General features: G+C 65.9%; 1 protein-coding gene across 12 annotated transcripts in view; it reads right to left on the reverse strand.

Annotated features, from left to right (window-relative positions):
• The window catches only part of PLEKHA6 (pleckstrin homology domain containing A6), a 49,562-nt gene extending 36,178 nt beyond the window's left edge, over positions 1-13,384 (reverse strand). For 4 of the 12 annotated variants that reach the window (XM_066982931.1, XM_066982930.1, XM_066982933.1 and 1 more), the window contains exon 1: positions 4,501-4,645. Coding sequence is in view for 1 of the 12 variants with exons in the window: in XM_066982934.1 (XP_066839035.1) it covers positions 12,119-12,176; positions 12,571-12,647; positions 13,057-13,139 (218 nt within the window). In the remaining 11 variants the exon portion in view is untranslated. Of the gene's footprint in view, positions 1-4,500; positions 4,648-9,018; positions 9,173-12,118; positions 12,177-12,570; positions 12,648-13,056 lie in introns of those variants that run through there. The other 8 variants (XM_066982934.1, XM_048070958.2, XM_048070959.2 and 5 more) reach the window with 8 other exon arrangements.
• Positions 13,385-13,634: the final 250 nt, after the last annotated feature.

Below are 13,634 nucleotides of genomic sequence, written 5' to 3' on the forward strand. Positions count from 1 at the left end.
CTTCCCATGCCCGGAGTTTCTGTGCCACATAACCAAAGGAGCATCTTCCCCCCAGCAGGTGGGAGCTGCTTCATGCTCCCGGTCAGCGGAGAGCCAAAACTGGGGTGACCCTCACTGGTACCCCAGCCACCGAGGGGGGCTCAGCCCCCCATGCCCGTGCTGCCCGCCCAGCACCAGCACACACAGCATCGATTCCCCCAGCCAGCCCCTGCCTGAACCCAAGGTCCCCCTTATCTCCAGGACAAGCATGTCTGCTGATAAGCCCAGCACACGGGGGATAAGATAAGGCTCCGAGCAGCCTCTCTGCTATCAAAAGCCCTTCCTCCAGTCTGCAACACGGGGCAGCCGCTGTCCCACCGCGCTGCCCCCAAGGCTGAGGGGTGCTGCACAAGGTCTCGGCATCCACACCCCAAATGCTTCCCCCACTCATCAGCCCCGGGGCTGATCCCTGCGCCTTCCAGCCATGGAGGTGGGCTCGAGTCGTGACCGATGATCCCAGGAGAGTGGGACCGAGTGCCCCACGCACCCCACGGACCCCCCCAGCAGCCTCCCATCGCGGTGCCCCTCAGATGCCCAGGGTGCGAAGCACTTGCCGGCCCCTGCGGCGCACACGCAACCTCTCATTTTGATGAGCTTTAAAAGATTCATTAGCTTCACACTCCAACAGTTGCTCATTGTTTCCAAATAAGAGCATCTATTTGATTGAGGAAAGAGGGGGGAAAAAAAAAAAGGCACACGAACCACACGGCAAAGCAAACAATTTGTCTCAGACAACCTGGCAGCAGCTCCACCTCGACGGGGAGAGGCACGCAACACGCGGCCGCGTTGGGCTCGCAATAAAAACTGGAATTGCTAATCATCGCTGCTCAGCCGGCCTGAAAGAAGAGATGCTGCCGAGGAAAGCAAACCCCCAAGAGCAAGCGTGGACTTCACCTGACCCCACCTCGGCCGGCTTCTCCTCCTGGTTCCTCTCGCTGCAGAGGAGCTGCATGGGCTGCCCAAAAATCGGGGCACGAGCATCCCTCGGGGGGGGGCACAACACAGGGCAGCCCCAGCCCAGGGCCGGAGGGTGCAGAGCCATCTCTGGCAGAGCCAGCCTGGCCTTTAAAGGAGGAAGATTTGGAAAAAAATAAATACAAAGAAGACCAAAACAACCCCTTTCTCTCCACGCTTGTTTGCCTCGTGGCATCCATGGCAGGCTATAAATACCAGGCACGCTCCGTTCCGGACGTGGCAGCGCCGCTGTCCCCAGCGGCATCCTCTGACCCCGGATTTGGGAAGGGGCCACCGTTTGCCTCTTCCACTTTTTGCAGGGTGCGTTAAAAAGAGAGCAGGGCGCCGGGAGCTCACCCAAGCAGCACCCCAGGGGCTCGGGGATGGGGAAGGGACAGCTCTGTCCCCAACAGTGCCAGCCCTGAGCAGTGGGATCGGGCACGGCCGGACGCCCGCCAGCTGGGTGGCGGCGGTGCCAGCGGGGACGGGCGAAGGCGGGTTGGAGGAAATCCCCAAAGGGCCCCGGAGGCAGTGGAGATGGTGCCAGGAGGGAGTGAAAGGCAGCGCTGGTAGGTGCCAGGGCTCCGTGCCAGCCCGGTGCCAGCGCTTCGGGGACGCACGGACGCAGCCAGCCCCCAGCCACTGCTCCAGTGCCCCTGGCTGGGAGGAGCGGGGCAGGGAGGGGATGAGGAATCCTTTTTCCAGCACATCCTGCCCCAGATTTCCCCATCCCGCCCCCGGGGACGAGGGGCACCCGCCCATGGGGACCCTGTGGAGGAGGAGGATGTCGGGGCTTCGGGTGCAGCCCAGGCTGGGGAAGCCCTTTGTAAGCACTGCCCCGCCGCAGGATTGCTACCTCATTACCGAGCAATTACAGAATAATTATCCTACGGGAACGCCCAAAGCCCGATCAGGAAATGGGGCTGCTGGGTGCCAGATCCTGCACGCGTGCACACCCAGAGCCCAGGAAACCTCAGGAGCAGTCCGGAGCACCGACAAGATGCAGCAGAGAGGTGCTGGGTCTTAGAGGGTGCTCCCGGCTCAAATCCCACCGTGCTGGCTCTGTGCCTCAGTTTCCCCACTTGTGCACTGGTTGTCCCCTGTCTCTGCACCCACGCCATCCTCCGAGATCCTTTTCTTTTTGGGGCTTTACTTTGGCTCTGTCTTAGCCACTGTGTCCCCATCTCAGCCCCCACTGCTGCCGAGCATCCCCACGAGCATCCCCACGGGAGCCCCAAGAGCCCAGTGCCATCAGGGACCAGGAATATGGACCAGGGCCACCTGGGGATGGGGACAGGGCACTCTGCCCAGTTCTCAGCCACCCCAGACCCTCCACGACGGGGACGACCCCTAGGAGCAGGTGAACTTTAACCGCATACACCACATTCCTGCTCCCCGCCGGCACGGCCCTTATCTGCGGAGGGCTCGCCCAGGCCCGTCTGCAGCCCCGAGGAGGCCACCGGCCCTATCTGGTGCCCAAGGACGTTGGGAAAGGGGACAGCGTGCGGGGCTGGCGGTCACGGGAAGGATGGGACCCTCCGAGCCAGCACCGCCCCCGGCTGCCCACCCCGAGGGACGCTCAGCACCTGAGCCTCCTGCGACGGCAGCAGGGACAAGGTCACGCCAAGAACAGGCTGCAGCTGGCAGGGAGGGGAGGCAGGGACAGGGACAGGATGCGAGGCAGCGGCGCTGACGGCTGGTGAAGGGCCTGGCATCTCCCGGCACACGGGGAGAGAGGCGAAACGAGCCCTCTCCTCCCCTCCGGGAACTCATCACCGTGATCGCAGCTGAGCGTTGGAGCCCAGAGGCCCCGGCGTTCGCACGTAGCTCTCGCATCCCTCATCTCCCTGACAAGCGGGAGAGCAGCCGGCAGCCAGAGCTGGAGCTCCGGGCGGCCCCCACGAAAGGTCACTGCATTTGCACATTCACAAAACATGCATTTAGAAAAAGAAAAAAAAAAAAAAGAGGAAGAAAAAGAAATCCCACGCTCACACGGAGGATCTGGAGGATGCGCTGCAAGGAGAGTGGTGTGGGTTGGAAGAGCCAGCGTGGGGCTGGGGGGCTGCGGGGACCCTGCTCTGCTCTACCCCAGCACCCCCGGCCCCGCAGTCTGGCACCGTGCGATGGAAATCATCAGACGCACGCGAAACTCGCAGATTTGTATCTCCTGATTTGCTTCCTGGGCCCTGAGGGTGCAATCGCGTTTTCAAATTCTCCGGAAGAATAAAGGCTGGAAAATTAGTTTCAGTGCGCAAAGCAGATGGCCCGGGGGAGCCTGCCATACCCCATGAAACTCCCTCAGCGGGAGGGGGCAGAGCCCCCCCCGGCACTGCGGGACCTTGGGGTGAGGGTCCCGGCTGGGGACCACGCACGTGGGGCAATGTCACCTCCCTGCGGCACGACCCCACGCCCGAGTTAGCAAAGCTGGGTGGCCACGGGCAGCCTCGGCCCTGGCTTTGCCCTGCAGAGGCCGGTGATGCTTCAAGGCTCCTCCGTGGGAGCTGGCAGCGATGTGTCACTGCCCCACGCACCCCGGTCCCATCCTGCACCCCTGCTCCAGGCACCCAAGGGATGCATAAAGCACAGCCCTGCCACCTCCGAACCAGCCAAGGATTTTATAAACCACTGGAAGGGAGCACCTGCAAATCCAGGGGGGGTTCACCTCCAGTAAACGCAGATCACGGTGCAGGGGGGGGGAGGCTGGGACGAGCCCCCAGTAGCTCAGGCCCCAGTGAGATCCAGCTCAGCTCCACTCGAGCACAGCACAACCGACCACGCTGAGCCTGCACCCACACCACCTGCGCCGGGAGAGCCCTTTGAACCCAGCCCATTTGGGGCTGTAATTAGCCCTCGCCTGCCGGATCACATCACCGCACCACGCACCCGCCGGCTGGAGCTGCCGGAGCTCAGCACCTCCAAACCCTGCACCTCCAAACCCTGCACCTCCAAACCCTGCACCTCCAAACCCTTTCAGATGCCCAGCACGGGGCTGCTGGGTGCAACGTATCGGGGTGGAGGCTTTCAGCTCCTTCCCCCTCGCCCGGGATGCTGCACCCCAGCACAGTCTCCGTGGCAGAGCGCAGTGCCGCGGGCACACACGCCCCGTCCTCGCCCGGCGCCGAGGAGCATCCCCTGGGGGCCCAGCACCCAGCGAGGTGCTGAGCCCGGCGCCCGCTGCATCGCTCGGCTGCACGGCTGCTCCGAGGCGCGGCGCCCGGCCGGTGCCCCGGGATCGGGGAGCTCGGTGCTGGCGCAGAACCGGCCGAGCCGGCTCAGGAGGCAGCACCCGGTGCTCCCGGTGCTGCCAGACTGGTCCCGGCTGTTCTGCTGGCTGCCAGCCCCGAGCACGGCACATTCCTCGCGGATTTGGGTGGGAGCTGCACCCGTAGGGCCACCGCCACGGGGCTGAGCCCACCGGTGCCGTGCAGCACCCAAAAACCCAGAGCGCGGGGCCGAGGCAGCAGCAGCCCCTCGCCTACTGCAGCCGTGGTGCGGGGTGACCCTTACCTGGCTGCCAGCGGCCGGTGCGAGGCTCCAGGCCCCGGCGGTGCTGAGCTGCCCGAGCTGCCGTGCTGCTGCTGCTGCTGCCGCCGGTGCTTACGTAAGGAAGGCGAGGAGGGGAACGCCGGCTGCGAGTCCCCGGCGACTGCAGGCAGGAGGAGAGGAACAGCAGCCTCTGCTGCTCGGCAGGCGTGCGCGGCTCCGGCAGCAGCAGCAGGAGATGGGTGCCGGAGCTGCGCGCCGCGGGAGGATGCGGGTGCACGGCCGGCGAGGGGGAGGATGCTCTGCTCCAACGCTGCACGAGCCCCCATCCCCTACCCTGAGCTCCTTCCCAGCAATAAGGGCGCTGGGGACGCTGTGAGGATCGGGAGGGGAGACGGTGGCAGCGGAGGGGGCGGCCTGAGCCCCGTCTTGGCCGGATCCTGCCCCCCTGCTCCGAGAACAAAGGGCTGCGCCGCCAAGGTTCTGCCGGCCACTGAATTACCAGCAGGGCTCGGGGGCTCAGAGCAGCCCAGCTGCACCCGAGCCGTTCAGCAGCAGCGAGGTGAAACCCCCCCGCTCTAAAGAACACGGGAGCATGAGGCAGCTTCGTTGAGATCCCCCATTAAAGTGGGGGCATGGGGAGGGGGGGGAAGAAAACCCCGAGCTGTGCCAGGACGGAGCAGCGGGGCAGGCAGGGAGCAGCACCCAGCACCCACAGCCCTGGGCACGGCAGCGGGGAGATGAGGCAGCGGCGATCACGGACGTGGAGCAGGGATCAAGGGCATGGCCCAGGGCACAGCCCAGGGATCATGGAGCAGGGATCACGGACACGGCGCAGGGATCACGGACACAGCGAAGCGTGTTTGGAGCAGGGCGGTTGTCTGTCGACGGGACGCCAGGCACACACAAAAGCCGTCTCATTATCCCCTAATTAGTGCTTTGCCAGCTCCTGCAATTAACACCCATGCGAGCGGCTGCTGTTGAAGTAAACAGAGGGTTAGAAGCACCCTAGAGTCACTGGGGAGCCGGGGGCCCTGGCGGGGTGCAGCCCACCCAGCCGCAGAGCAGGGGCCGAGGGCTCTGCCTGCTGCCCACCAGCGTGCCCTGACCTCACAGTGTGTCCCCCCCACGGTGTGTGGCAGGGGGGGCAGAGGCTTCCCCCCCGGGCTCAGGATGGGTCTCGGGGTTCCGGGTGCTGCTGCGGAGGTGAGGGAGCCACGCAGGCTGCCTGCTGCTGCACCAGCAAGGTGTTTATTCAAAAGCCGTCTCCTTTAGAAACATCAAAGGCAAGCCATCAGCCAGGTCTTAAATGGCCTTTCTCCGGCTGACCCAGAAACATGGATCAAGAGCTGTCTCATCCCTTAATTGAGAAGTTGGTGACTTTGAATCTTTATTAAAGAGCTTTGCTAAATTCACAGATTAAGGCCACAACCGGCCGCTGCGATCACCTAACCTCACCCGGCAGCTGCTCTCCCCTTGCAGGGCGAAAACTGAGACACAACCAAAACCACACCAAAAACCAGGAGAGAAAAAAAAAAAAAACAACCTTTCTGCACAACCCGAGCCCCAGCACGGCCAACCCGACCCCAGTGAGTTTTGCCATCCCTGCTGCCCCTGGCGCAGGGGTCTTGGCGCACGCAGGGGGCTCGGCGCGCCCCCGGCACCGCCACGGTGCCGCCCATGCCAGCGCTGGGCTTCCCCGTGCAGCCACGGAGCTGTCAGATGCTGGGGAAAAACAAGGCTAAAGAGGAGCCGGCGCATTCCTCCCTGTGCTATTTCTGCCTGCTGCGGATTATCGTGTTTCAAGCTAGGGAAAACAGAAGGGGGGATGCTACTACAAATGCCGGAGCGGGAGAGGGCACGGAGAGGAGCCGTGTTTTCCCCTCCAGCGAGCAGAGACAGGCAGGAGAGATCCCCAGCTGATTCCTGGGGGCACAGATGGAGAAGGAAAAAAAAAAATAAAAACAAAATAAAACCAAGCCCCAGCCCGGCTGCTAAGGGTTAAGCTGGCCTCGGCAGCCCGGCGAGGGATTAAGCCCCGCGCTGCCCATCTGGGCGATGTTTGCACCATCCCTCCCGTGCCAGGCCTGGCTGCACCAGGGGCTGGCCGGGGGCCAGCGGCGTGCATGGGGGCACACGCTCTCACACGCACACCTGCACACACACACACACACGCAGCGGCGCTGCGGAGGGATGGGGTGATGCCGGTGCATCTCCCCCCGCAGCAGGGAGCAGCCCGGGGAGGGCACGGCCTCCGGCTGCCCCCTTTCCTCCTCCCGCAGCGCCGGGCACGGAGCTCGCCCGTCCGCCCGCGCCTGCCCCTGCCTCCTCTGCCTCGGTCCCCGAGCCCTGCTGCTGCTCCCGACGGTTTCTATGGGAACTCGGCAGGAAAACGCGGTTTTCCAGCGAGGCCAGCGCCAGCCTGGCTGCCCGAGCCCACGCGGCGAGCTGCGCCAGCACGGGGCTCGCCTGCTTCGCCAGCACCCCGCGGGACCGCCGCACCTTGCTTCGCCCGGGGAGGGCTGGGACCCTTCACCCCAGTCCTGGTGGGATGGCAGGGGAGGCAGGGAGCTGTGATGGGGTGCTCGGAGCTGGGGCAGCGGGATGGCCGTCTCCTCCCCAGCATGGGATGGAGGCATCCCGCTCGCCCTACCCCGCGCTGGATAAAGCAGGCAGAGCCCCGGCCACAGGGGAGAGGCTTTGCGCTCGCTGTGTGATTTTTAGCAGACGCTCAAGAATTTTAATGCCTCGTCTGCCTGTTCCCCGTGAGTCCTAATCCCAGCTCTGGCTCCCTGAGGGGCTGGCTTGGGGTGGGGGCTGTGGCCAGGCGCCCCCCCCTCCAGCACCGGGTGGCTGCAGAGGAGGGACAGGGGCTCCATCGGGGCCTCGTGGGGAAGCCCCAGTCCTCCCAGAATAGAGCAAAGGAGGGACTGGTGCGGATGGGAGGGGAGTAGGAGCAATCCTTCCTGGAGAGCGGGGTGCCCAGCTTCTGCCCTGCACGTGGCCCTGGGATGCACGGCGGGATGCAAAGCAGGACGCAACGGGATGCAAACACACTGCGCATGAGGAATGGGGAGAAACCATCGGATTTTGCTAACTGCCAGCTGCAGAGCAACATGCAGTGCCTACCAACAGCCCCCCTGCTGGAGGGACGTCACCCCGAGCGAGTGCCACCACCCTGCTCCCCTCGGTGCCTGCCCTGCAGCGGGGCTGCCCGCTCCCTTGCACGCTCTGGGGTGGCCACACACCCCGTCCCCGCCGCAGTTGCAGGGCCCGTGCCTTGCACAGCACCTTGCCTCCCTCCTGCCCACTCGGGGGGATCACGCAGCAGCTCCAGCAGCCATCTGGAGGGAGCAGCAGCCCCCCTGCACCCGAGGGACCCCGGCGTGCGTCATGGGCAAGGTGGCAGGGACCAGGCAGTCGGGATCAAACCATGCATGGGAGCCTCCTGCACGCCGGCACGAACCCAAAGCACAGCCTCAGAGGGGGATGGGGACCCTGCAAAGAGGTGCTGGGGGGGCTGCGCCTCCCTCCTGCACCCTGGTGAGGTTTGGGGGGGGGATGCCAGAGGGCGGCCAGCCCGACCCCTTCCACCAGCGCTTGGATCAGAGGCGAGCACAGCCGGGTTTAACAGACTCGTGGCTTATTTAAGACGCACCATCATGTGATACCAGGAGCAGAGCGAGCTCCTCCAGACCTGGCGGCAGCACCACAAAGCTGCGATTGACTGCTGGGGGACCCGCTGCGGCTCGCGCGCCGTCTCCAGCACCGCCAGACACCTAAAATGCACCGGGGGGACCCAGCAAGCGCGGCACCTGGCTGCTGCCCGCTGCTGGGGGGGGCTCCTGCTAACAAGTGGGCAGAGAAACGGAGCTGCGAAGCCCAGGGAAGCACTCGGGTGCCTGGGGAGCGCCAGGAGACACCTCTGGCTCCATCAATTTTATCCCATCCTGGCTGCGACCACGGCAAAGCGCCCGGCCGAGCCGTGGGACTGACCCCAGCACCAAGGGCGGGGGGGAACGCAGCCATCTGAGCCCCCAGCTGTGAGCACGGGGGCTTTAGGGTGCAGAGACCCCCCCCCAAAAAAAGCCCACATCTCTCCCAAAGCCCCTGTGCTGGGTCCAAGCCCAGGGGACCCCAAGGTGCAGCCGCGGGGGGGCTGGGAACACAAGCAGGCACACAGCAGGCAAACGCGCCATGAGGAGGGGGGTCCCCACATCTCACCAAAATCCTGGCAGGGGGGGTGAAGCCATGCAGGGGGACCCTGGCCCCCAGCCCCTCAGGCAGCCAGGAGGTGCCAGTCCCTGTGGTGCACCCTGTGCTGGCCGTGGGGCACGCTCAGGGCACCCCTGGGGGGCTGGGACCCCCCCCGGATAGAGCACAGTCCCCCCTACAGAGGACCCCCCGACCTGCCCCACGACACACGTCCCGATGGGGGAAGGATGCTTTGCCACCCCCCGGACCCCCCCTGCAGCCCCCCAGGGAAGAAGAGGAGGGGGAGGAAGGACTCCGCGCTGGGGAGGCAGCCCTGGGGGCACTCACCGTGCGGGGTGGGCAGCGGCCGGGGCCCCCCCGCCGCCTAGGGGCTCAGCATCCTCCCGCTCAGCCCCAGCCCGAGCTGGAGCCGCAGCCCGAGCCCGAGCGGGAGCGAGAGCAGGAGCTGGGCATGCTCGGGGGCCACCGAGCAGCACGTGATGCCGGGCTGGCACCGAGCAACGCGGGGGGGCTCGCACGGACACCCCCGCAGCCACTGCACGGCTCCCCCCGGCATCACCCAGGGGGGCCGCACAGCACCGAGGCATCACCCCGAGGGGGGCCTGGGCCCTGCTGCCCACCCCCCCCCGTGTCATTTGGGGAAGGGGGGGGGGGGCACACTGGGACCCCCCCCGGTGCTGGGGGAGCAAAAGGGGTCCCGCTGCCACCCTGCATTGCTCGGGGGCGCAGCCAGGACCTCGCTCCCTGCCTGGATGGGGGGACAGCCAGGGCTGTGTCCCCTCTGCATCCCTGAATTAGGGGGTACACTCCCCCCCCCCCCCCATCCTGCTGTCTCTTGGGGTGGGGGACCCCATCTGCACACACACAGCCCATGGGACCCGCTGCAGGGGGGGTCAGGAGCACCCCCAGGCTCTGCACCCCACGGAGAGCACCCTGGGGGGGGGTGCCCAGAGGATGGGCGGCAAAACAGCAACCACGGGGGGTCCCCTGGGGCACCAACCCACTGCTCCACGGCCCCAAGGCCCCTTCCCCAGCCCCGCTCAGCCCCCAGCCCCCAGCAGCAGGGCAGCAGAGCTGCGTGATCACAGAGCTGCAGCCCTACAGCGATGGCACCGTGCCCCGATCCACGGCACTGCCCTACTTCTGCTGGCCACAGCCGCCAGGCACCGCAGCCGGGACCCTGCCCGCACCCAGCCCGGGGGCTCAGACCCCGCAGCGTGCAGGGACCCCTCGTGTGCCACACATCTGGGCTGGCGTGGGGAGGGAGGGGGCCCTCTGGATAGGAAAACCCCACAGCCGCCCTCAATCCTATAATCCCACCATTAGCCACAAGGCGTTAGGGGCTGGGGGGGGGCTTTCGCTGGATGCCCCGCATCCTGCATTTTCCCATCACCCTCCCAAGCGCAGGGACCCCACTCTGTGCCTGCGAGTCCTCCCCCCTCCCTGGTCCCTGTCCCCAGGCACCCCCCTGCTCCCCAGCCAGCCCAGGCTCACTGCGGGGGTCCCGCAGCCCCCAGCCATCCCCGAGAGCCATCAAACAGCCCAGGAAGCACATGAGCAAAGGGGGCTCTCGTGGGACCCCCCCCCCCCCCCCCCAGCCCGGGGCAGGGCACAGCAACACGTGTTATTTGTTCCCTACCCCCCTGCACAGGGACCGAAGCCACCCGGCGCTGCTCTGCCTGTCCCCGGCCCCGTCGCAGAGCCCGAAGGCGCAGACACAGCGGGGCCTTTTCTTCTGCTGGCACCATCCGGGCAGAGAGCCGGAGGCAGGAGCGGGGTGGAAAAGGGCCCTTTGTAGCCGCACTTACCCACAGGAGGAGCACTCGGCAAGGCAGGGGCCGGGCACTGCCCTCCCGTACCCAGGGATGGCGCGGGTGGGAGCCCACCCAGGGTCGCGCCGAGCCCCCCCAGTGTTGCGCCGAGCCCCCGGTCACCGCAGCAGTGAAGCAGCCCCGTTCCCGTAGCCAGACCCAGTGCATGTGTGCAGCAAGGTGCAGGGCACCCGCGGCCACGCCAGCCCCACTGCCACCTCCTGGGTGCTCCTGCAAAGGGCAGGAGCTGGCACAGCCAAGCCGGGGGGAGCCCCTGGGGTCGCAGCCCCTCGCCGGCAGCCCCGGCACCCCCCCCCCACCCCCTCGCTGCCGTGGTGTGTGGGGAACCAGGGCCACGAGCAGCACGTCGAGCATGCGGCCACGGCGGGGAGGACGGCTCCTCGCAGACGCTCAGACCCGGACGGGAGGTTCGCCAGCACGGCCCTCCCTGAGCCAGCCTCGCTCCCGGCGTTGTTCAGGGCCCGGGCTGGCTCCAGGACACCTCGGCTGCGCTCGGCGGACGGGGCCAGATAAGCGCGGCGCTTGGCTCCAGCCCTCAGCCCACCTGGGGATGTCAGAGCGGTCTGAGCACGCAGCACGCCCAGCAGATAGGGACGGGCTCAAAGGTCCTGGCTGAGGTGCCCTCACCTCACCTGGAGCCCTGCTCGAGGCGAGACAGCCCCAGGCCGTCTAGACACCTCCGTCACCCCGCGAGGGTCCAGGCTCTGGGGATGGAGGCAGGGAGGGGGCACGGGGCAACGTGAAAGAGGGAAGGGCTCTGGGACAGATCCTGAAGCTCATCCCCAGTGAGCACAGCCAGCTTGGGAGCACCGAGCTCCCCTCTGCAGGGGCAGTGTCCTGAAGGATCCCCCCCCTCGGGCTCTGGAGACCCTCCCCACGGGCAGAGGCAGTGCCTGGTGCAGGGCAGGGGGCTGCCTGGCTCGCCCCCATGTCCCCAAGCTCCCCAAGCTCTCAGAAGAGACATTTGCATCCAAAATAGGGACGTGGTTCGGGAGCTGCCTGCAGCGCAGGGCCAGGCACGGAGCAGGTCCTGCTGCCTCCACCGAGAGCCCTTGGGTGGCTGCTGTGGCGAGGGGAGCACAAAAGGAGACGTCTGCACTTTGCAGAGAGGAAACCTCCGTCTGCAGGAGTACAGGCGCTGCAGCACTGCCATCCCCGAGCCAGAGAGTTGGGGAAGAAAGGCCACAGCTCTGCTTTTTTGCCAGCTGCTGGTACCTGTGGGACTGCCACAGCCACAGCAGCGTGGGACGAGCCACGGGCACCCACCCGCCCCGCTCCCATCTCACACCTCGGCACACACCAGCGGCGCAGACCCCAGCCCCATCCTCCAGCAAGAGATATCTCAAAAACCTCCCAAACCACACGCCCTGGCACTCCACGTGGATTAAACCAGCCCATGCTGCGCTGGCAGGCGTTTTGCTGTGGTCTAGGTAAGACCAGGAGGAGCGGCACCCCAAAGGCTGCAGGACAAACCCCGCATCTGCTAGCCCAGCACCCTGCTCCGGGCAGAGGCAGGTGGGGAGCAGCGTCCTCCGAGGCCGCAAACAGCACTTGAACGCGGGAGGGAGTGGCTCCCCCCATCCCGTGTCACTTACTTGATGAAGTAGAAGCCCCCGTGCAGCGTGGTGTCCACCTCCCAGCCTCGGGGCAGCCCTGGAAGGACACAGCAGAAGCGGCGCTCAGCCTTCCTCACCCCCACCTGCATCGCCACTGCTGCTTCGGGTACTGCACGAGAGGGGAGCGTTGGGTCCCTGTCCCACCAGCCGTGGGTTTCAGAGACTGCAGGGAGTCTTTCTGCAGAAGGGAGCCTTTAAGACCCCCCCGGGAACACCTCTCCAACCCCACCGCAGGGGTTACAGAGGCTCGTGCGTCCCCAAGAAATGCGGCATCGCCTCGCACCTCTTTCCAAGTCTCCCCCCAAAGCCCACCCCTGCTCGCCCAGCTGCGCGGGGGGCTCCAAGGCATTTCTGGAGCGTTTCACCACACGCCTCCAGCCGCCCTGAGAGAGGGCAGGGGCACGCACGGGGAGCCGGGGCCTGTCCCTTACCGGCGCAGGAGAAGTGCCCGCTCTGGACGGAGTAACCCGTGCTGGGGTGCACCCAGCTCGTGGACTTGGTCTCGTCGCTGTGAAAGACAAGGGGGGGCAGTGAGCACCGCGGGGGGCTCGGGGAGGCCCTTTGCCAGGGCGGGGGCTTGGCAACACAAGAAACTTTTCCAGCCAAAGGAAAGGAAAGGAGCAGATTTTAGGGAAAGAGGCGAACGGCATCCACCAGGCAGCGGCCGGGACAGCAGCCAGCCCTGAGAAGGGAGAAAAGGGGAGCAAGCAGAGATGACCACAAGTGATAAGAAAGCAGCTGGACACCGAGGCTTGCAGCAGGCAGGACCCCTTGCTCCCAGCCTGGATTAAACCCCCCACCCCCTGCAGCCCCCCCGGCCGTGTGCCAAGCCAGGAGCGCAGCCCCCGCCTGCCCACCGCGCCCCGTCCCCAGCCCCGTCCCCTTGGCACCCCAGGTCCCACCAGGCAGGCCCGTACTTGATGAAGAAGATGCGCCCGTCCCCGCAGACGCCGTAGGTCCACCTGCCCAGCAGGTCCAGCCACTCGATGTCATCGGCCATCGGGGCCAGCGGGCGCGGGGCAGCCCCGTCCTCCGCTCCCCGCGCGGCTCGGGAAGCGCGAGCCAGCTCCCGGTCCCCCCCCCGAGCAAACACTTGCTCAGCTCAGACCTTCCACTCAGGCTCTGTTTGCTGCAAATAACCAAGGAGGGAAGAGGAAGAAAAAAAAAAAGAAAAAAAGAAAACCAAACCCATCAAGTTAACCCCCTCGGAGCCAGGCTGCCACCTCGCCCGCGAGCCGGGGTTCAGAGGGCACCTGCGCGGCAGCGGAGCAGGCACGGCTCCCCGGATGACTCTGCGGGGCTAGCCCATCGCAGCTTCCTCCCCTGCCTACTCAGTGTAATTACCGTCAATTAACTCCGGGTGAGTAATTATGGAGTTGTTCCTTCCCTCTCCTGTTCATTTTAAACAATGTCAAATTCTTCTCGCCGTCTGATCTCGCAGCCAAGCAGAGGCAGTATGTAGGGCACCCTGATGATTATCTGCAGCGCTTTCGGA

The sequence above is a fragment of the Anser cygnoides genome, chromosome 25, assembly GCF_040182565.1.
Source record: "Anser cygnoides isolate HZ-2024a breed goose chromosome 25, Taihu_goose_T2T_genome, whole genome shotgun sequence".
NCBI classification, from domain to species: domain Eukaryota; kingdom Metazoa; phylum Chordata; class Aves; order Anseriformes; family Anatidae; genus Anser; species Anser cygnoides.